This window comes from Xyrauchen texanus, chromosome 8 (genome assembly GCF_025860055.1).
Source record: "Xyrauchen texanus isolate HMW12.3.18 chromosome 8, RBS_HiC_50CHRs, whole genome shotgun sequence".
Taxonomy (NCBI): domain Eukaryota; kingdom Metazoa; phylum Chordata; class Actinopteri; order Cypriniformes; family Catostomidae; genus Xyrauchen; species Xyrauchen texanus.
The window spans coordinates 4,339,320-4,363,290 of record NC_068283.1 but is presented as its reverse complement, the minus strand read 5'-3'; the positions used below and the strand labels follow the sequence as shown (position 1 = coordinate 4,363,290).

At 35.6% G+C, this 23,971-nt stretch overlaps 1 protein-coding gene and 1 long non-coding RNA gene across 2 annotated transcripts in view; both read right to left on the bottom strand.

The window, feature by feature from the left end:
* Positions 1–1,195, bottom strand: part of LOC127647502 (oocyte zinc finger protein XlCOF6-like) — a 50,488-nt gene extending 49,293 nt beyond the window's left edge. The window contains exon 1 of the mRNA XM_052131771.1: positions 883–1,195. Coding sequence (XP_051987731.1) covers positions 883–964 — 82 coding nt within the window. The 5' untranslated portion in view covers positions 965–1,195. The remainder of the gene's footprint in view (positions 1–882) is intronic.
* Positions 1,196–15,274: 14,079 nt separating this feature from the next.
* On the bottom strand, positions 15,275–19,176 carry LOC127647436 (uncharacterized). The gene is made up of 4 exons (XR_007971057.1): positions 18,476–19,176; positions 17,934–18,306; positions 17,734–17,834; positions 15,275–15,775 (listed from the first exon to the last, which is right to left on the bottom strand). It is a non-coding gene; the product is annotated as an uncharacterized LOC127647436 (long non-coding RNA).
* Between the last annotated feature and the right edge of the window lie 4,795 nt (positions 19,177–23,971).

Genomic DNA, 23,971 nt, shown 5'->3' with positions numbered 1-23,971 from the left:
TCTGTACAAATAATGCAAATCAGCAAAAAGCAGCAATAGAGTGGATGGATTTTAATGAATGGAATTGAATGGATTACTTTTATGCTGCCTTTGTGCTTTTCTTTCCTTTTTTTGTGTGCATTGTATGGACCATTGTCCGGGCGGCTGTGGCTCAGGTGGTAGAGCGGCTCAGCTACCAATCACAGGGTTGTTGGTTTGATTCCAGCCCACATGACTCCACATGCTGAAGTGTCCTTGGGCAAGACACTGAACCCCAAGTTGCTCCCAATGGCAGGCTAGTGCCTTGCATGGCAGCTCTGTTGCCATTGGTGTGTGAATGTGAGTGTGGATGGGTGATTGGGACACAGTGTAAAGCGCTTTGAATACCACTAAGGTTAAAAAAAGTGCTATATAAGCGTAGACCATGCATGGATATATTCTTCTAAAAATCATTATTTGTGTTCTGCAGAAGAAAGAAAGTCATACACATCTGGGTTGACATGACATTTTTGGGTGAACAAACCTTAAAGTTAATTGAAGGAGGTGAGATTTCTCACTTATGGAAAGAATCAATTTCAGGCTGTTTTCAAACTAAACTACTCATGTACTTATTTTATACACAGAAGTAGTACATAAGCTTTTTTTGTTATTATTACTACTATATTTGGCATTCACATTTCATTATAAACGAGATTTTAAACTGTGGCGACTGAGAGACAATATTTCACTTTTATTTCAACAAAATGTTCAGCCCACAACAAATCTACATGTTTGCTATTCAAAGTTTGAATCACTTGGATATATTTTAAAACAAGGTTATTTGCCAGCTGCTCTGGTTTAATAACTACAGTCGTGAAATGTGTTCAACTGTCTGAATGTAAACAATGAAGAATGAACACCAACCTGTTTGTTCGTCAGTGTGTTCGGTTTTAATTCTGCATGCTTCTGGATAAGCCATATCTTCACTCTCCTCTTTAATAAACATCTTTACAACAGTGTCACACAGATTTCACTTGTTTCCTGGAGTTTTACTGCGTTACAGACAACTCGCAATTATTCCGCCGAAAATAAACACCGGAAATAAAACTTGTGAAGTCACTGAAGAAATAAAAGAGATTAAATCACTGAAGAAATAAAAAAGATGAAAGACACACATTTATTTACGAAGAATCTTCGTCACCATCATCTTCTTCTGCTGTTTCTTGTTCTTCTATTGCTGCTTCTTTTGACGTTTTATGGCGGTTGTCAAACTCACTTATGGTGCATTTCCGCCACCAACTGGGTTGGAGTGTGGATTATCGAATTTATGGAAAATAATAAATAAATAATTATTTATAACCTTAATACTATTTATCATACCTTGTATTTCTTTCAAATATGCTATAACCACATGAAAATGTATTCCCTCCTTATTAAGCAATATTTTCATTGAGATTTGTGCTCTATCTATCCAAATTCTCAACTAATCTCAATCTTTCGTTTTCATAAACTCTACATTCAACTAGGATGTGTTCAACAGTTTCTGGATGACTACACTTCAGTGGCGGCTCCTGAAAAAATTCTCAGGAGGGGCAATTTTTCTGATAATGATTAAGGTGACCCATTCAATGGGTACAGATTTCCCCTCTAGCTACATAAGTTACAGGTGGAAAGCTATGTGAGAAATTAGCATCAAGGAGCCATCATAAGCAAAAATGACATGGCTCCGCAATTAATTATTCCACTTATTACTTACATTAATCCAATGTTGTGTGATGTAAAATAGCTAAACAGGACACATTTTTTAAAAAGATATGTCCAGCAACAACATAAAGACGGTGGCAAAATATAAGTCAATACCAGAAGCATTTATTGACTGATCTCAATAGTATTGGCTTACAAAAGCAAAATAAGTTATCACAGTACAAATAATCAAGGGTGTTCTTTCACATTCCTCAACACTGCTTAAACAATCTGCATTTCCATAAACAATGAAATATCAGCTTAAAATACAAGTAGACAGACAAATTGTTGAGAGAAGTGGATCTGTAGAACTACATTTTCTGGAATGTAAGATATCACCAAAGTGCTACTTAATAAAAGCAAAGTAACATTGTCCTAAATAAGTGAATGAACAAGTGAGGCTTGACCTGGTGTGGTCTGTGCATCTTGGCTTTACACATTGAAGACCAAACCAGAATGATGAGGTGCTGCCAAGTTTAAATAAAGAATTCTGATATACACATTAATTACTTGGGCCTCATGGTTGAATTAGAAATATGTGCACCAGAGTATAATTCACAACAAGTGAGCAGGAGCTTTTGATAGAGGCTACTGAAAACATTGATGCAAGTTATTGGTAATAAGCAATTTGTATAGAATTCCATATTCTGCCCTCTTATCAGTGGTGGACAGTAACGAAGTAAATGTAATTCGTTACTGTACTTAAGTAGCTTTTTTGCGTATCTGTACTTTACTGAAGTATTTAAATTTGGGGAGACTTTTACTTTAACTTCACTACATTTCAAAGTCAAATATCTTACTTTTTACTCTACTACATTTCCAAAATCAGTCGTTCCTTTTTACTTATGAGTGGATAAAAACGTAACTGGTCAAACGAGCCACCAATCACAGTACAGCGCGCGCACTTTGTTTTGAACTTGCCTTGGCGGCATCTACTAAGCGCGAACCAGGGGTGCGTTTCCCTAAAGCATCGTTAGCCAACTATGGTCGCAAGTTCCGTCGTTATCATCATAGTTCAATGAGTCGGTGTTTCCCGAAACCATCATTCCAACGAACATTCGCAAACAGCATCGCAGAGTTGTGTAGTTGGAACGACAGCTCTCGACCTGTGGTTAGAAGCAGAGTTTCTTGTTATTATAACATGTGGGCTTAATAAATTATTATCTTGAGCCAAATAAGCAAGATGACATCCAGTACAATCAGTATCTTTTATTTAGAAGACATACAAATGTCCTTTATGTCTTTTAGTTTGTCAATAGATTTAAAGCACCGTTTTTGAAGAGTGTGCATGTGTGAACGTGCTCTAGTGCGTAAGAACGAGCCTATGATTGAATCTGGAAATAAAGCAAATAACTGAGAAAAATATGAGATAGTCCTCAGATGACATGTCCGTAATTTATAGCAAAACATCTAGCATTAATTCGATCGCAAACAGATTCATTAAAAGTAGTTTTTACTCCACCACGTGTGACATCATTAACCAACGTGGTTGAACAACCAATTTGCGACAATACGGTTTTGGGAAACAGCCGTGACTAGCAAGTTGATTTCTTCAACAGTGCATCGTACTACGGTAGTGGAGCAGCAAGTTACGTCGTTGTACGGGAAACGCACCCCAGAGCCGTTAAATATGAGAGTTGCGAACATAGACGGTTGCGACAGTGATCTCGCCGCCGCGCGGTCACGGGATTCGTGTAGCTCTCAATAGTTCCAAACAAATTGCGTTGCCAATGATTTTAAGCGGGGCAGAGAGCAGCAGCTATTATTGCAGCAATTATCGGTAAATATTGACGCATAATGTACATTGCTTATTATGTTGACACTAAAATGACTTGCATATAATAGCATTTTTTTGGGGGGGGGAGTAGCAGAAACACTGCATTAATACGTTTTTGTGTTTAATTTTGGAGGGAAATTGGCTGCTCCCATAACATAGAATATATATATATATATATTCTATGCATGCGTGTGTAGGCCTATATATATATATATATATATATACATATATATATATATATGTATGTGTGCGTGTGTATATATATATTTATACCACGGGCTGTTTATATACTCGATTCTGATTGGCTGGAAGGTGCGCAGTAAAACCGTTTAATGCACAGGTAGTACCAGTCAGTTTGATTACAGTTCGAAATTAATCCGCTACTATAATCATTGGTAACCATAGTAACACAGTTACACTTGCAAACAGAGTGAGAGAAACATATGAAAACGTTTATTTAGGTAGGCTAAATGGATGATTTTTGCATATCGTTTAATTTGTATTGTGAATATGGCAATTTTGAGAAATGGGCCCAGGCAGAAGACGAAATAGAACACTTGGAGAAGACGTTGAATGACAAAAAGCGGCACAAAGAATTAACACCGACAGAGCTAGATAAGATCGAAGACGACAAAGATGAGGTCAATACGAAAAAGACAACTAAATGGGCAGTTAACACTTTCAGTGACTTTTTGCGCCAAAGACAGAAAAATTTTGATTTCGAGACCTGCTCTGCTTCTCTTTTAAATGAGACATTGCGGGAGTTTTATGCCTCTGTTCAGTCTACCGCTGGACGCGAATACAGTGTTGCAAGTTTGATGTGTCTCAGAGCAGGTATAAACCGTCACATTACAAAATACAACATCGTAAGTGATAAAGACTTCAAGTCAAGCAATGCCATCTTTAAATCAGTTTTAAAGCGCTACAGGAAAAATGGAAAAGACACCAGCGTTCATCATCCGCGTATTACTGAGTCTGACTTGGAGAAAATTAGAAATGCGCCTGCACTCTCCCCTTTCACACCCACAGGACTTGTAAAAAAGTTTGGTTTGATATACAGCTGTGTTTTGCACGGAGGGAAGAGAAGGAAACCGTAACCTATCAAAAGAGTCTTTCGTTCTCCGGCAAGACGAGAATGGGAAAGAGTACCTGACCCTGGCGCATAACCCAGAGACAAAAAACCACAAGGATCCCACCGCATCGGATAGAGAAAATTTACGAGGATTTATGTTTCACTCCGCTTCGCGTCGGGTGGTTCTTCGCCTCTACGTCCTGCATTAAAATCCTTTAATGCATGGCTAGCCGTGGATTATCCCTTACATATATATATATACCTGACTAATTAATGTCATTTTATTAATAGATTGGTGTGCCAAGAGTGACATTATTATAATAGGACATTATGGCCATAAAAAATCATAGTACTTGGATACTTAAGTACATTTGAAGGCAAATACTTTTGTACTTTTACTCAAGTGACTGTTTAAAGGCAGCACTTCTACTTTTACTTGAGTAATATTTTACCTTGAGTATCTTTACTTTAACTCAAGTACATGGTATGTGTACTTCGTCCACCACTGCCTCTTATATAGATTTGTGAAAATGAATATGAACAGTGATAGACATTTTGCCTGAAAATAGCATTTGAAAATAATTTCTAGAAATGTAAACAAAGCTATTTGTATGGCTTTGTAAATATGAACAACCATATTCTGGCCAATTGTATAGATTTGTAAAAATGAACATGAACAGATTTTGTTTTAAAACCTTTTTTTTAAATGAATAAAAAATAACTATTTAAAACTGATTTGGTTTGTGTGTGTGTGTGTTAATCAGGAAATCAGGCATGTTGAGGACTAGTTCCCTCTCCATGGAGAGCATGGCCAGTGCATTCAGACGTTCCTGGCCCATTGAATTTCGCAGGAATGTCTTAACTCGTGTCAAAGTTGAGAAACATCTCTCAGCTTCAGCTGTTGTTATGGGAGTAGTTATGAGGATGTTCAACAGAGTCACAGTCTCAGAGAATGTCTCCTGGAGGTTGTAGCTCATGAGAACCTGGTACAGTGCCAGTGCACCGCAGCAGCCCTTGAATTCAGGATTCTCATAGATCAGAGAGTTGCGTTCACGGTGGCATTCAGAGCCTCATCAGGAAATGAATGGCAGTACCTTTCAAACATATCTGCTTGCAGAAGGTAGCACTCACAAGGTGGACAGTGAAAGAGAACCTTGCTTTTTGTGGGATCCAGGATGGTGTCCCAGACCTCTTCAGACAGCCTCTGCTTCTCTTCTCTCAAAGTCGTGCTGGGTCTTTTGGCTTCTGTTGCTACTTGCAGATGCTGTTGAGAGGAGTCCCTGAAGGCAAACAGACCAATGTGTTTGTTAGGCTATGTACAGTACTGTAGTCTATATGATGCATATGTATATGCAATTTATCCACGTATAGTACAAATATTTCAGTTCCATTTAAAATGGGCAGGGATGCATAAAGTCTTTAGTGTTTAAGTTAGCCTTTGAGTCTCACCTAGCCTGGATGTTCAGCACAGTGTACAGTTTATAAAGTAAGCTAGATTACACTTGGCCATATATAATGAGAATAATGTAATTTCTAACACAAATGCAGTCTCCTTTCATGCATACATTTTCAAATGACAAAGCTCTGCTTTGAGAACGATCGAATGATATTGTTTAATCTTACCTTATGGCCTGCACACTGTTTGTGAAGCTGTCGAGGGCACGTTTGATGAAGACAGCATCGATGTCCTTTTTCTGGAGCTTCTGGTACAGATTATTATGGAAGCTTGTTTCCGCCACTGAATAAAAAAAATAAAAAAATAATTGCGACTTTTTATCTCACAATTCTGACTTTTTTTCTCACAATTCTGACTTCATATCTCGCAATTGTGAGATAAAAAGTCAGAATTGTGAGATAAAAAGTCGCAATTGGGAGATAAAAAGTCGCAATTGGGAGATAAAAAGTCGCAATTCTGAGAAATAAAGTCACAATTCTGAGAAATAAAGTCGCAATTGCGAGATATAAAGTCGCAATTCTGAGAAATAAAGTCGCAATTGCGAGATATAAAGTCGCAATTCTGAGAAATAAAGTCGCAATTGCGAGATATAAAGTCGCAATTCTGAGAAATAAAGTCGCAATTGCGAGATATAAAGTCGCAATTCTGAGAAATAAAGTCGCAATTGCGTGTTATAAAGTCAGAATTGCGTGATATAAAGTCGCAATTCTGAGAAATAAAGTCGCAATTCTGAGAAATAAAGTCAGAATTGCGAGATTTAAACTCATGATTCTGACTTTTTTGGCTCAATTGATATTAACTTTGACCTTCTCGCACCATATGAAGTATGGAAGCTTGTTTCCGCCACTGAATAAAAAAAAAAAAAAAAAAAATTGCGACTTTTTATCTCACAATTCTGACTTTTTTTCTCACAATTCTGACTTCATATCTCGCAATTGTGAGATAAAAAGTCAGAATTGTGAGATAAAAAGTCGCAATTGGGAGATAAAAAGTCGCAATTGGGAGATAAAAAGTCGCAATTCTGAGAAATAAAGTCGCAATTCTGAGAAATAAAGTCGCAATTGCGAGATATAAAGTCACAATTCTGAGAAATAAAGTCGCAATTGCGAGATATAAAGTCGCAATTCTGAGAAAAAAAGTCTCAATTCTGAGAAATAAAGTCGCAATTGCGTGTTATAAAGTCAGAATTGCGTGATATAAAGTCGCAATTCTGAGAAAAAAGTCAGAATTGCGAGATATAAAGTCAGAATTCTGAGAAATAAAGTCGCAATTCTGAGAAATAAAGTCAGAATTGCGAGATTTAAACTCATGATTCTGACTTTTTTGGCTCAATTGATATTAACTTTGACCTTCTCGCACCATATGAAGCCACGAGATGTGACAACCACACGAGAGTCTCTTCCGTTTCATCGTCAACAACAGAGCTTTGTTGGACATTTTCCAGTGACAAAGGTACGATCATATTTACTCTTTGGAATGATAATCCTTTACCATACGATTATCATGTGTTAATAAAATACGTTGGGCAAGTATAAAATGTGACTTTATGTAACGTGCGCGTGCTAAGGTTGTCTATTACGTAGCCTAATCTTCTTGCATGTTAAGTGTTGGTTTTGCGTTTACAAAGAGTGATTTAATATAATATCAATAGGTTACTGTCATTGAACCAAAACTGCTTTGCCTCAGGAGAGGAGCTTGCTTTGTTAAGCACAGCACATTGACCATAAAGATGCAGATATTTGGTTTTATGGCTTACATACTTGGTCTAGGTTTAATATTGGCTACCAGCCTCAGTTTGCTCTCGTTATTAATTTCCATTAAACTATCATTACAGGATGGACGAGTTTATCTTTTTTCTGAGGGAGAGGAACATTCCAGAAACCACCATAAAAAGGCTGGAGGATGACAAGGTAATATTGAACCAAGAAATTAACCCACTGAATAAATTAAAGAAATAGTTCACCCAAAAATGAAAATTGTCATTATTTAGAGGAAGTGACCATTTTAAACCCACCTACCATTTAGGCCTACTTACAGGTTTATTTCTTACTGAGATTATTTAATGTTTATTTTATAAAATGTGTAGAATATAACATTAAAACAAACATGTGGGCTTATCTGGAACATATGTGGGCTCAAATGGTATATATATTGAATATATTCCTTAAAGGATTAGTTCACTTTAAAAAAAAATGTTCCTGATAATTTACTCACTCCCATGTCATCCAAGATATCCATGTCTTTCTTTCTTCAGTCGAAAAGAAATTAAGTTTTTTGAGGAAAACATTTCTCCATTTAATGGACTTCAATGGCACCCAAATATTCCAATGTTCAAAGAAGGTTCAAATGTCAGTCTCAATGCAGCTTCAAATGCTCGACACAATCCCAGTCCAGAAATAAGGGTCTTATCCAGCGAAACAGTCGGTTATTATCACACACAAAAAATCAATTATATACTTTTTAACCACAAATGCCCGTCATGTAGATGCGCCACGTATTACGTCATCGCGTTGGAAAGGTGTGTGTGTAAATGTGTGTATATATATATATATATATATATATATATATATATATATATATATATATATATATATATATATATAGTGGATAGCATAAGTGAACACACCCATGCTAAAGTTGACTAAAAAGAGGAATAAAAAAAATAATCTTTTGGAAATTTATCTTAATGCCTTAATTTAAAAAGTTAGGAGAAATCCAACCTTTATGGACACCAATTTTCTTTGTGAATGAATAATGTATCGTAAATAAATAAATGTTCTTCCTTAAAATACAGGGTGCATAAGTCAGTACACCCCTATGTTAAATTCCCATAGAGACAGCAGATTTTTATTTTTAAAGGCCAGTTATTTCATGGATCCAGGATAATATGCATCCTGATAAAGTTCCCTTGGGCTTTGGAATTAAAATAACCCACATCATCACACACCCTTCACCATACCTAGAGATTGGCATGGGGTACTTTCCATAAGATCATCTCTCAATGCAAATCAAACCAGCTATTAGGCTAACTGAAATAACACCATTAAGATCAATTTCCAAAAGATGATTTTTTATTCCTCTTTTTAGTCAACTTTAGCATGGGTGTGTTCACTTATGCTATCCACTGTGTGTGTGTATATATATATATATATATATATATATATATATATATTTTATTTTTAGAAAATGACCGATCATTTTGCTAGATAAGACCCTTATTTCTTGACTGGGATCGTGTAGAGACTTTGAAACTGCATTGAGACTGACATTTGAACCTTCTTTGAACATTGGGATAGATGGGTGCCATTGAAGTCCATTCTGTGTAGAAAAATCCTGGAATGTTTTCCTCAAAAACCTTAATTTCTTTTCGACTGAAGAAAGAAAGGCATGGATATCTTGGATGACATCGGAGTAAGTAAATTATCAGCATTTTTTGGAAAGTGAAATAATTCTTCAAATAAACCTAATCTGGAATGTAAAAAAGCTATTTATTTATTTTGTCAGTCAATGACAAAACATTAGTGTTTCAAATTAGATATTAATATTTAATTTTAAAGGGGTCATGAAATGGAAAATCAAAATGTTATTTATACCTAAGAGGTTACTATTCAATAAAAACATTCTGCAAGTTTCATACCAAGTTTCAAAGCTAACTTCTCACTTTAAAATATGAGTTTGTATTTTCCACACTTTTGAAGTGCTAGGATTTGAAATGTCACAATTTTCCTTTGTATGCCCCTTAAAGGGATAGTTCACCCAAAAATGTAAATTCTGTCAGTAATTACTCACCCTGTTGTTCCAACCCTGTTGTTCCATCCCCGTATGACTTTCGTTCATCTTCAGAACACAAATGAAGATATTTTTGATTAAATCTGAGAGCTGGATCACTCCTCCATAGGCTTCTAGGGGGTTGACACTTGTTCCCCGAAAAGTTATTAAAGACATCGTTAAAATATTCCAAGTGACTACAGTGGTTCATTCTTAAGTTTATCAAGCGACGAGAATACTTTTTGTGCGCAAAACCCCACCAAAAATAACAGCTTTATTCGACTATTCATTTTCTTCTGTGTGGGCCTCTGAGTGAGTTCACGTAGTGTAACAGCATAGTGTAACTATTGGCCGATGCAGAATCATGTGTGTGATTCTGGCCAATAGTGAGCCTACGTTCTGACGTACAACCCAGAAGCGCTGCGCTGTTACACTAGATTTCAGATTTCATCAAAAATATCTTAATATGTGTTTTCCGATGATGAACGAAGGTCTTACGGGTTGAACAACATGAGGGTGAGTAATTATTGACAGAATTTTCATTCTTGGGTGAACTAACCCTTTAACATGCAAATCAAGGAAGTGTGTTGTTAACGTCCTTTAGGGGCATCACTGCACACTTGTTACTGGGGCAAGCCCAGGTGAAATACCGCTGTGGCCCAGTAAAATATTGTCCTGAGAAATAACAAAAGTGATGCCAGATGTGTGAATTAATCACCATTAATCTAATTCAGAGGTCTTCAATCCTGCTCCTGGAGGGCCACTGTCCTGCTCCTGGAGGGCCACTGTCCTGCAGAGTTTAGTTCCAACCCAAATCAAACACACCTAAATCAGCTCATCAAGCTCTTCAGGATCGCTTGAATATACAAAGGCAGGTGTGCTGAAGCAGGTTGGAACTAAACTCTGCAGGACAGTGGCCCTCCAGGAGCAGGATTGAAGACCTCTGATCTAATCGCTCAATATACTATTATACCTTGTAGGAAATAAAACTTTCAAATGTCTATCATTTTTTTGCGATGAAGCAGCTCTTTATTAGCTTTTTTTTTTTACTACTTTATTAGCTTTTGAATGAAAATGACCCATTTAATGACCCCTTTAATACTTACTGTTTTAATGGATGACTATTCAGACATCTGTAAGACAACATGGAAAACCTAGATTTCGGCTTAATAGGGTTACTTCCACTGTTTCAAACCTGTACTGTTATTTTGTCAATAGAACACAAAAATGTAAGAATTGAAGGATCTTAAAATGTTCTTTATATTTTTCACAATTACAGTAAGTGTATTGACCATTTCAGCACAAGTGCAGCCAGGAAGCATGCAAGCAGAGAAATGTCAAGTTAAGATTATTGAATAAGATGAGAGAGAACTCTTGTGAGGAACTATACACCTTATTTTGCAACATGGAAGTACGCTATTTTCTATGAATGTGTGAGACTTCAAATTCATTAGCCGCTACAGGGAATAACTAGAAGAATAACAAAGCTCAGTAAATTGTAAAACTACTTGTACTAGAAACCTGTTTGTTCATGATTATAATAATTAATTTAAATAATATGATTGTAAATACCAGTTTGCTATATCAAGCAGCATAACTTAATGTTTTTGTACAGCTAAAATAACTGGAAGTGGACAACACAACACATTAAAGTTACTAAAGGCAGAGCCGTTCTTACATTAAAAAATAATGTGGATACTTCTGTGGGGAAGTTAATCTAATGTAAAAGCACTGATATTTAATGTAAAAATTCTAAAACAAAGCTATGATTTTTTTTCTACTGATACTAACAAGCCTATAGCATGTTCTGCTCAGAAAGGCTTGAATGCTCAATTGTGTGGCAAAAATTACGAAGATAACCTTTGCCTTTTATAACTGATTTTTATTTTTTGGAAAACAACAGCTCAGACAATTGTTTTTTTTAGTAAATTATAAAATGTTCCCTTTGTGCGAACAATTTCTTGAATGCAGGTATATGATAAGTAGGATTAACCCAGACCTAGATGCTTGTATGAATTGTATGAAAATAAGCAACTTTTGGTTTATGTATTGCACAATACTGAAACGTGTTTATTTACAGATTGATGTCAGCGTCCTACTGCTAATGACTGATGACCAGATGAGAAGCTATTTTCCTTCATATGGAGACAGACTGGCAGTTTTGGGATTTTGTAGGAGGCAAGAAACTGAGCCAACTTGCAGGAAGTCAAAGCTGTTTGAGCGCCTCAAATCAAAACTGAGCAAAAGACAAAAAATTAACAATTCACAAACTGAAAACCAAACAACTAGAACAAACATTTCTCAGCGTACTGCAAATAAAGTTGAGATTGGGTGGATGCACTATGATGGACAGGGCTTTGTTCAAATGAGAGCAAAAAAAGGAGGGGGAACAAGGAAGTTGAGTGTGCCAAAAGACTGGAAAAGGAAAGAACTGATTGAGGAGGCAATTCGTTTGTTTTTCCCAAATGAAAAAATTTCTCATGGCAGTGTTTCTGAGTTTGAATTGGATCTTACAAATTATCAGGAAGTGTCACTAGATGATGAAACTACAGTGGGGGAAATGTATAATACATCCAAACTCACAATGATGAGGTTCTACCTCACAACAAAAAAGATCGAGAAGGAAGTGGAAACAGAAAGTGGAGTGGAAATATCAGATTCAGACACAATAGAGGACTTGGATCAAAGTCTTCCCACTTCTTCCAGAAGAATGAATGACTTCTTTCAAGCTTCAGACATGGATGTAGTTTTTGTGGACAGTACAGCTAACAATGACGTGTCTCCCTTACATTCCACGGAGGATCAGAATGTTGCAGATGATCTGAATGTCCCTTTTCAAAGTTCATCAATGACCTCACTAGATTATTTGGATGCAAGCGATGTAGTGACAGTTTTAACCGGAGACATCACTGGAATAGATGAACAAACCTTAGATGACACTTTGCCTCTGAGCCCAGAATCCATAGTTCCTCACAAAAGAATTCTTGTTGTTCATCGCGGACATATATTTTCTGAACTTATTGCACATTTCTGTGATGAAACCCTTGCACATACACAGAGTGATGTAGAAGTGAAGTTGCTCCTCCCAAATGGACAGTTTGAGATGGGCCATGACTTTGGTGGAGTGTTCAGGGATTGCCTATCAGAATTTTGGCAGGAATTTTATGATCAATGCACACTGGGGAACAATTTTAAAGTTCCCTTTCTTCGGCATGATTTTGGGAAAGAAAAGTGGGAAAGTGTTGCCCGAATAATTCTATTTGGCTGGGAGAAAGAGAAGTATCTCCCAATAAAACTTGCACCTGTCATCTTGGAGCAAGCAATACAAGGATCTGTCAAAAGTGATCTGATTGACAACTTTTTGAAGTATGTCTCAGAAAATGAGTGTGCTGTGTTAGAAAGCTGCAGAACAGACTTCTATAGTGCAGACCAGGAGGAATTAATCGAGATCTTAGACAACTACAGTTGTCGGAGAATTCCAACAGAAGAAAACTTCATGCAAGTTTTGAAAGAACTGGCACACAAGACTCTCATTCAAGAGCCTGCTTATGTTCTTGAACAGTGGATGAGCATACTTGGACCTCTGAGTAAGGACCTTCAGGAAATTGAAAATGTGTATTGTGCATTACAACCAACAGTGAGGAAAATTGTGCGATCTCTCAAATTCCCTGAAGCAATGAATGCACACCAAAAGGACATTTCAAAGCATTTGGCAGCTTACATTTGACAGGACTGTGATGCAAAACGACTGTCTCTGTTTCTGAGATTCTGTACAGGATCAGATTTGTTTATAGACAAAACTATAACAGTTGATTTTACAGACCTTAAAGGGTTTGAGAGAAGACCAGTGGCACACACCTGTGGCTGTTTCCTGAGGCTTTCAGTACACTATGACAACTACCCAGATTTCCGATCTGAAATGAACAAAATTCTTGAAAGCAATGTCTGGGTAATGGACATCATTTAGTTGCACTGGCACATGACTTGGATACTGGCAGAAACTATTTATAGCCAGCTCATATCCAATTTTGCATGGGTCATTCTTCATACACTTATTTTACACGTGTACTGTATGCATAGAGTAAAACATTCACTTCAATTTGAATGTTATTTATTACAGGTTACACCTAGTTATTTCAGGTTATGTTGAACAACCTTTTTTTTCTGAAGATTTATTTTGCTAATGACTTTCAATAGTGAAAAAATGTAATTATTTAGTTGCAATCTACTGTTTGCGTTAAATTGTACAAGTTGTTCATGTTAGCTCGTCAGTCAGATAGATGGCTTTGAACTGTTAAAATTAGTTAACGGTTCATTCTTCATACATTTACATACAGGTGAAACTCGAAAAATTATAATATTGTGCAAAAGTTCATTTATTTCAGTAATTCATCTTATAAGGTGAAACTAATATATTATACAGACTCATTACATGCAAAGTGAGATATTTCAAGCCTTTATTGTTATCATTTTGATGATTATGGCTTACAGCTTATGAAAAACTTTTCACAATATTCTAATTTTGAATTTGGGTTTTCATAAGCTGTAAGTCATAATCATCAAAATGATAACAAAAAAAGGCTTGAAATATCTCACTTTGCATGTAATGAGTCTGTATAATATATTAGTTTCACCTTTTAAGATGAATTACTGAAATAAATGAACTTTTGCACGATATTATAATTTTTCGAGTTTCACATGTACTGTACATTTATTTATACATAAAGTAAAACATTCACTTTAATTTGTTTACTTACAGTAGTTGTTGCTGGTTATGTTGAAATTCAAAACCTTTTTTATTATGTTTTTAGATCATTTATTTTATATTTTGTTAATGATTTTCAATAGTGAAATATCACATTGTTTAGGTGCAACCTACTGTTTACATACAATTGTACATGTTGCCTCTTCAGTCAGATACTGTAGATGGCTTTGAACAGTATAATATGTTCTTAATTTAACTTTGTGCTTGTATACAAATGGGTGTCACATTATTGTGAACCTTTAGTACATGCTATAGGTTAAACATTTGAACAGTTTTATGAAATTGTTTTATTGAAATCGTTTTACTGTGGTTTGTATTATTCTTAATTGTACCACATGTTATCATGTTTGGTTAACCACTATGCATAAAATACCAACACAACCTGCATGGTACCAATGTTTTTTTTGTGCATTAAATATCGAGTGAGTTCCACAAGCCAATAAATAATGCACATCAAAGTTTGAAAGTCTGACTGTCTTTTTTAAAGAATATTCCAATTCTGAACTTTTAAAATCTATTTCAGTTGTAGCTCTCTATAGAGGCACACAAAACCTGACAGCCAATGTACCATGTAAAATTATTATAACCATTTAGGTCCATCATGAGTATTAAATGGAGAACATACAGCGCTGCCATTCTAAGAACGAAGTTTAAGGTTTTGTTTGGAGCAACGTACCAAGGTTACATAGTTAATAATCTAAATACCATAAGAAATACAGTTCCAATTAAAATTTATTTCAGAGACAAATAACATCAATTTACCTATAAACCCATTTATGTTCATATTTTCAATCACCTGCCCTTTTAAAGTCTTCAAAGTCAAGGTTAAACAGAAGAGAAATCCATCAATTTTGAACAGTTTCAAGCCATAAATACATTAGTTTTGAGGTTCAAAACATTGTCTTGTACATCTAAAAAGGCTTGCTGTGCTTCATTTGTATTCAAGTTAGGCCTTGAAGAATTGACAGTATAATGTATCGCAAACACGTGCAAAATCATACAAAGAATGAACATTTCTGTAGATGGAAAAACATAAAAAATCTAAAAATAAGGCAAACTTTTTACAATTGTTTAAAAGTGTTTTAATTACATCTAGATGCCTCTTATTCGGATAGTTGTGCTTTTGTCATGTTATAACTCTGAAAATAAGCAGATAACGAGATCTCAATTTGACAGCATGCTGGCAGCACCACTCAAGCCGTCAATACTCTCTGTTGCCTCATGAATGGTTGTGACCTGTAATAAAATGGGGGGAAAACAGTTACATGAAATATTTAAGGGACAACTTTAAATGTAACAAAACAGTGTTACAAAATAATTTAAGACAAATGCCAAAGGAATACGAGAAAGACTATTTGAAATTTTTAAGTTTATGGGCAGATGGTAGATTTAAAAATTGGGATTTCCTATAGAAAATAGGTAGACTGTGTACAGTTGAGACGTAAGTACAGTTGAGACACCTTAAAGGGATAGTTCACCGAAAAATTTAAATTCTGTCAGTAATTACTCTCCCTCATGTTGTTCAACCCCGTAAGATCTTCGTTCATCTTCAGAACACAAATTAAGATATTTTTGATTAAATCTGAGAGCTGGATCACTCCTCCATAGGCTTCTAAGGGATTGAAACTTGTTCCCGAGAAGTTATTAAAGACATCGTTAAAATAGTCCAAGTGACTACAGTGGCTCAATCTTAAGTTTATCAAGCGACGAGAATACTTTTTGTGCGCAAAAACAAACAAAAATAACGACTTTATTTCAACTATTCATTTCCTTCTCTGTGGGCCTCGAGTGAGTTCACTAGTGTAATAGATTAAGCTTCTCTTGTTATACGTCACACGCATCACACACATGACCAGCGTCGGCCAATAGTGAGCCTACGTGTGACGTAGCTATTTATTTTTGTTTGTTTTTGCGCACAAAAATTATTCTCGTCGCTTGATAAACTTAAGATTGAGCCACTGTAGTCACTTGGACTATTTTAATAATGTCTTTAATAACTTTTTGGGAAACAAGTTTCAATCCCTTAGAAGCCTATGGAGGAGTGATCCAGCTCTCAGATTTAATCAAAAATATCTTAATTCGTGTTCTGAAGATGAACGAAGGTCTTACGGGGTTGAACAACATGAGGGTGAGTAATTATTGACAGAATTTTCATTCTTGGGTGAACTATCCTTTTAAATAACTTGCGTGCGCAGCAAGCACAAGTTGTGATTTTTGCTGTGCACATGTATATTAGTGTCCTCTTTGATCGTGGGAAATTTGAACAACGGACACATCTCCGATCTGAAGATATCAGCAAAAGTTTTTTTTCTAAGATAAGACTTTCACTTCACCATGCACACTCCACAATGAATAGCTTATTATCCTTATGTGACTGTTAAACGTAACTGGTATCATCACAAACGTTATTCTGTGCCCTAAAAACTGGCATATTTCATGGTATTGTGTCATGCAAGGTCATTGCAAAATCTAGAGAAATGTGCGAGGTGGCCAGCGGGGTAAGTTGAGACACACGTGTATCAACAGTACCCCGCATATAGAGTTCTATTAGGAAACATACTGTTTAGTTGTTCAGTGTTATGATAACAGGTTAAACTTCATAATTAGCCAGCATAGGACACAAATTAAAATAAAATGTGATATTTAAACTGTGTGTTATTAATGAATATATTAAATATATTGTTCCTGTTTTATAAATTTTAACCAGTGCTAATTTAAATAAAATGAATGAATTTAAATGGATGAATAAATAAACATTTTGCCCAATTGTTATTTTCTTTATTTGTCTTTATTTATTATATTTGCAATGAACGTTTAGTTACCTTTACATCATTAAAAATGGGTGTCTCAGCTATACCACATATGGGTACAGTTGAGACAAAGTTGAGACAAAAAGCACCTTATTTTTATGAGCTAATTGTGGAAAATATAAACTACTTATGGGTATTATTGATTGATAATATCTTAGTCTACAAGCTAATGAAATGTCATGTGGCATGTCATGTGGAAATTCACTTCTTTTCAGTATCTATTTTTATGTGAAAAATCAAAACGCAAAAAGTGTCTCAACTGTACTCAGTCTACCCTACAAGGCAAAGACAATAATGATGAAGACTTGCTTTTAATTAGCACAGCCAGCCAGTTTGAGGAAAATCCTGTTCCTTGCAGAACTTTGCAAATGTTGTTCTTCTTACCTCTTCAAACAGAAGAGCATGTGCCGCTGCGATGTTCCCTCCAGTGGTCCAAGGTTGCTGGGGTAGGAAGAGTAACTTGGTGAAAGGCTGCAATTCAACACCTACAGACACAGATGTCAATTTCAAATTTCACAAGTTGTATAGCAATGAAAATATTTTTGTCATCTGAAATACTAAAACAATTGAAACAATATCTTTACAGCTTATAGTGATGTTTATTAATTTAGTATGGTGAATCTAGTCCTCAATGTCCAGTCCTTGAAGGATCAATTCACGAAGCTGGAGGTAAAGGTCTGTAATTTCATAAACATCATCTGACATGACAAGGTTATGCTCAGTCATGAGTTCTACACACAGTTGAAAGACATCCTCATCACAAGGGTAGTCTTTAAATAAACACTCCTCTTGGCAAATGTTCAGTTTTGTTTGTTCAATTGGATGCAAGAAATTCTGCACTCCATATAAGCTGGGAACAGCAAACATTATTGAAGGTCGACCACTGGGAGCACGAGGGTTGTGAGTTGGCCGTATCCTGTGGCAATTCCAGGCACTGACCGTTTCATCAAGCTCTTCCTTCATAAAAGAAAGGAAATATATAATAGGCTATATATGTATATATTAAAACATTGTATTGTCAAATGAATTAACAAAATTGCACATTATACATCAATAAATAATATTAAGTTATTATCCAAATTCAATACTCTCTATAACCACTCTGATAGTGAACAAAATTTGTTACCTGTATAAAATGTTGAAAGCAAAACTGGATGAGAGATTTATCAATGAAACTGTCAACAAAGTGTCCATCTTCTTTTAGTTGTTCAAAATGATCCATCCAAAACTGTATGCACTGGCTTCTCAAAGTGGACCACCATCGTTCGATTCTCTGGTTCCCAGTGCTTGGACCAAGAGTGACACAATCAGCACTTGCAGTGTCTCTGAAGAATTTTTGCATCTCTGCTATATGAGTATTTTCAGTTCCATGGTCAATGCGAATTCTTTGTGGAAATCCGTTATTCTCAGCAACAGCAAGTACAAAATAACCTGCAATTAGCCTACTCGTGGGTCATTGTTCGTTTTGTATGCCTCAAGCCAGATCATTTTTCTGGAAAACCCATCAATGCATCCGTTTATACATATTCCGTAAGGTTTTAATTTATCATACCCGTCAATATGCCAAACATAATTTGGCCCGCGACTGTTATATACGCGTCGGCGTAGACGACCATGAGCACGTAGATCAACTCCTTGTCCATCTAACAGTCTCATCAACTGACGGACAGTTTCTCTGTCTGTAATAATTCCGGACATCCAACATTTTTGGTGCATCCACCGATAGCCATGTTGCCGTCCCGATGTCTGAAGCTGCTGGTGTATAAAATATGCCACTTCAGCTTCGTCAGTTTTATTGCGTCTCCGCCACAACTGATTCTTGCATAACGTTCTCTCAAGAGTCCGGAGACTAAGCTTAATGTTGTGTGATTCCTCCAATAAAATCAAGATTTCTCTATTTGTGAAACCGAGCCGAAAATAATCCTCTATAATATTTTCCATTCTATGCTATAGAATGCAATCCAAGTTCCAACCGTCTATTGACACTTTGGTGTGATGGCAATATAGGAAATGCGAGCAAAGTCAGAATTACGACTTTATTTCTCAGAATTCTGACTTTATATCTCGCAATTCTGACTTTTTTTCTCAGAATTCTGACTTTATATCTCGAAATTCTGACTTTATTTCTCACAATTGCGACTTTATATCACGCAATTCTGACTTTATAACACGCAATTGCGACTTTTTTTCTCAGAATTGCGACTTTATATCTCGCAATTGCGACTTTATTTCTCAGAATTGCGACTTTATATCTCGCAATTGCGACTTTTTATCTCACAATTCTGACTTTTTATCTCACAATTGCGAGATATGAAGTCAGAATTGTGAGAAAAAAAGTCAGAATTGTGAGATAAAAATTCGCAATTATTTTTTTATTTTTTTTATTCAGTGGCGGAAACAAGCTTCCATACTTAAAATCGACCAGCCATGTTGGCTATTATTATTTTTTGCTCCAAAGCCATTAGGGTTTATAACAGATTCTTGACTCTTGATTCCATGATAAGGTAAGGTTTAGGAAATGACATTTAAATTACTTTGAAACTCTGAAGCGATTATACAGTAATATATGTAAAATATATTGAATTATTTATGCACAGGTGAAAATTGTTTACATTTCTTTGATTGATGCACATTGAGACATGCAATAAACCAAAAATAATTCCTTTTTGTAAAACTTAGGCCTACTTGGCAATAAATATCTTTCTGATTCTGATTAGGTTTTAAAATAGATATTTAATACAGGGTATGAACAATTTAGCAGAATAAATTGATGAAGTTAGACTTTTCACCAATGCCTGTATCAGTGAACAGTGAAAGACATCTGCAACATGGCCAAAATATCGGGTATAGGCCTACTTTAATTATTTTTTATTAATTTGCAACCATGGTGATATCTATCATAAACATGAAAATCCCTGTTTTGACGTGAAGGATAAACTCAATGAAAAAGCGAAATTATCCTCTGGTTTCACAGTTGCGCAGAAATTTCGTTTATGTCTACATTTTTTCCAACCTCGATTTTTTTTTTGTTATTTTACCTTTTACAGGTTTTGCAATTATGACCTGTACAAATGTTTAAGAAAGTGTTAAAGTCCCTGTAAAGGCAATAAAAAAAATCTAAACGCATTATAAATGTTAAAAATGTATTGCTAAAAAAACACATGACAAAGACTGAACTGTGAAATTCCGCTGTCGCCATATTTTTTTCCGGTTTACTTGCGCGTCGCCCAAAATGTCTTTTTACTCGATGTCTCCAGAATCTTCCGAAAATACGCGTCAGCGATGTTCATCGCATTGTTGATACTTAGGTAAAGTTGGTTTTATATTGCACATTCGCACATTCGCGGACTTCCGCGTTCAGTAACTCGTGAACTAAACGTTGTTGCTACACACAACACCTATCACATATAACTACAGATAAAACACCAGAAGCTACAACATAAATTTCCTCAAAACGATCTTTCCTTCGCACTGTACAAAATACATTGATCTCTATGCGCAGGCTGCTAAGAAGGGACCATCTGCAAAGTGCAAACCCGAAGGAAAGCTCGTTTTGAGGCGATTAAAATATTAAAACAATGTTATTTGTGTAGTAACAATATTCAGCTCACGAGATATTGAACGCGGAACTCCGCAAATAAGCGAAGCGAATATAAAAAGCAACTTTACCCAAGTTGCAGACTTGATCATGTAGGACCTTCAGGACCACATAGCCTACGTGGACAGCACCATGAACATAGTCAAGTTTTAAAAAAAAACCCAACCAGGGTAGAAATAGTTTCAGGTTTGATATTTGCTGCGTATTCACCTAGACTGCTTTAGTGTACTTTTGTGTAGGCTATTGTACATACAGTACGCAAAAATGTTTTATGTAAAAGTTACAGTAATTCACCAAAGGGATTTGTTGGATTTGATGTTCCAAAGGTTGTAGTATGTTCCTACTGACCAGACTGACTTACTACAGGTGGAATTTTGACAGTACCTCCCTTACTGTACGTTCAGTATACAAATATTAATTAAAAAAAATTACAGTAATTCCCCTAAAGTGTTTTTTCCTGTTCCAAAGGCTGTAGTGCTTTCCTATTGACCACACTGACTTACTACAGGTGACATTTTGACAATAACTCCCTTACTGTACGTACTGAAGGGTTGGGGTCAGAATCCCCTGTCTCTTCAATTTAATTATATATATATCCTTTTTATATATATCCTTTTGAATGATTACTTTATTCTTATTAAAAATTCAACAATCAATATCCTAATCATTTCTGTATTCATTTTCTTTTAGGTGCATTCCAGTGTGTGCCCTTGGGTTGTGTTCACATGCAAGGGGCCTTTTGATGATAATTGTCTTGGGATTCAGAGAGCGGCGAGAGAGACTCTGTACTCATGTATTGCATATATATTATATATATATTGTAAGTAATTCAAAACCAAATAATTTACAAGCTTTTAACTTCATGAGGTGCAATGGCAAGGTATCATAACATCGGAGACGTCCTTGGTGAATCTGCCTCTGGCTGGACATTCCTTTACAGTCCTTTTTAAAGTCCATCAACTTTTTGACATGTTCAGAAATCCCCTCCTGGAAACTCCCTCTGCATACATTCAGTCTTTTACAGCCAATTGGTCAAACATAAAATCTTGAACTGTCATTATTTCTGGAAGACCCCTTAGGACTTTTGCATATAAAACTCTTTGTCTCTTTGTCCTCTTTTTCTGGACCTTTCCATCATCGCTGTATCTTCTGTATCTCGTCCGCAACACATAGACGGTAATGATGGCATTTTTCTCCTTTCTTTTGCAAAGCTCTTTCTAATACATTTTCAACTCCTCTCTACTCTGCCACCATCATCTGCTTAATAAATGCTTACAACATTCAGTGTAGTATGTTTTTCTTTATAAACCATTTTCATAATAAAAATCTTTATAAAACAAGTTGAGGTGCTTTTCTTAGTAAACTATTTTCTCAATATATGGTTACAATGATTATTAATACAAGTGTTTTACAGTAAACACATTCTTAATAAATTGTTTAACAACTACTTATGGTACCTTTCATTATAAAACCACTTTTTATTAGTTATAATTGTGGTTTACTATGACCCATAAATACTTCATATACCAAAAGCCATGATTAGAATACAATAATTGCATATTTCACAACAATATCCACATATCTGCATCTATATATCTGTCTTAGTTGACTTGTATAAGTTTGAGGGTCAATTTATACATAATTTCACCTTATTTTCATTAAGTGAACATCTCATGTGTATTTCTTTAGGGAGTGGAGTAAAGGGGCATATTATCTTTCCTGCTTTCCTGGAGTGAAATGTTTTATCAGCCTGTTAAGGTGGACTGCTCTTCTGATAATTAGCTCAGGCCTTCTTCAGCCTCGAAGAGAACTGTTGTTTGTCAGTGTTCTGTGTGTGTGTGTGCGTTTGATATTCTTTGCAGGTTCTGAACTTTGTGATATAGCCTAAAACATTCTCGGACCCTGGAAGAAGGTCACCACGGACTTAAATCTCGGAAATGGACGACAAATATTCTGATTAACGGTGATATACCCACTTATCTATCAAAAATGTATTATTGTTTAGACTTTATTTTGTCTTAGCCAATCAGAAGTAAACGATTATGTAATGCATGTCCTTGGAAAAGGTATAATTGTGTGAGATTTGTTTGTAAGGTAGAGTTGGCTTGCGACCTCCTCGTGACTTTGACGCTGGCTTTACCAATTTAACTGCAAACTATTCTTCAGTAAAATTGTACTTATTTGATTGAATTTCACGACTCCTGGTCTTCTTTCATCATATTATCTGGTCCTGGGTCTTACAACTGTACACCCCCAAACCGTACAATTATCAAATAATTTTTTCCTGTTCCAATGGCTGTAGTGCTTTCCTATTGACCAGACTGACTTACTACAGGTGAAATTTTGACAATAACTCCCTTACTGTACAATTATCAAATATATTTATGTAATAAACATTATTACATGTGTTTATTACATATGTTTATGTAATAAACTATAATTCCCCTATAGTGTTTTTTTATATTTATATTCCAATGGCTGTAGTGCTTTCCTAGTGATCAGACTGACTTACTACAGGTGAAATTTTCACAATAACTCCCTTACTGTACGTACAATAAACTAATAAGTTCAATAGAAAATTACAGTAATTCCCCTAAAGTATTTTTTCCTGTTCCAATGGCTGAAGTGCTTTCCTAGTGATCAGACTGACTTACTACAGGTGACATTTTCACAATAACTCCCTTACTGTACATACAATAAACTAATAAGTTCAAGAAAACATTACTGTAATTCCCCTAAAGTATTTTTTCCTGTTCCAATGGCTGTAGTGCTTTCCTAGTGATCAGACTGACTTACTACAAGTGAAATTTTCACAATAACTCCCTTACTGTACAATTATCAAATATATTTATGTAATAAACATTATTACATGTGTTTATTACATATGTTTATGTAATAAACTGTAATTCCCCTATAGTGTTTTTTTATATTTATATTCCAATGGCTGTAGTGCTTTCCTAGTGATCAGACTGACTTACTACAGGTGGAATTTTCACAATAACTCCCTTACTGTACAATTATCAA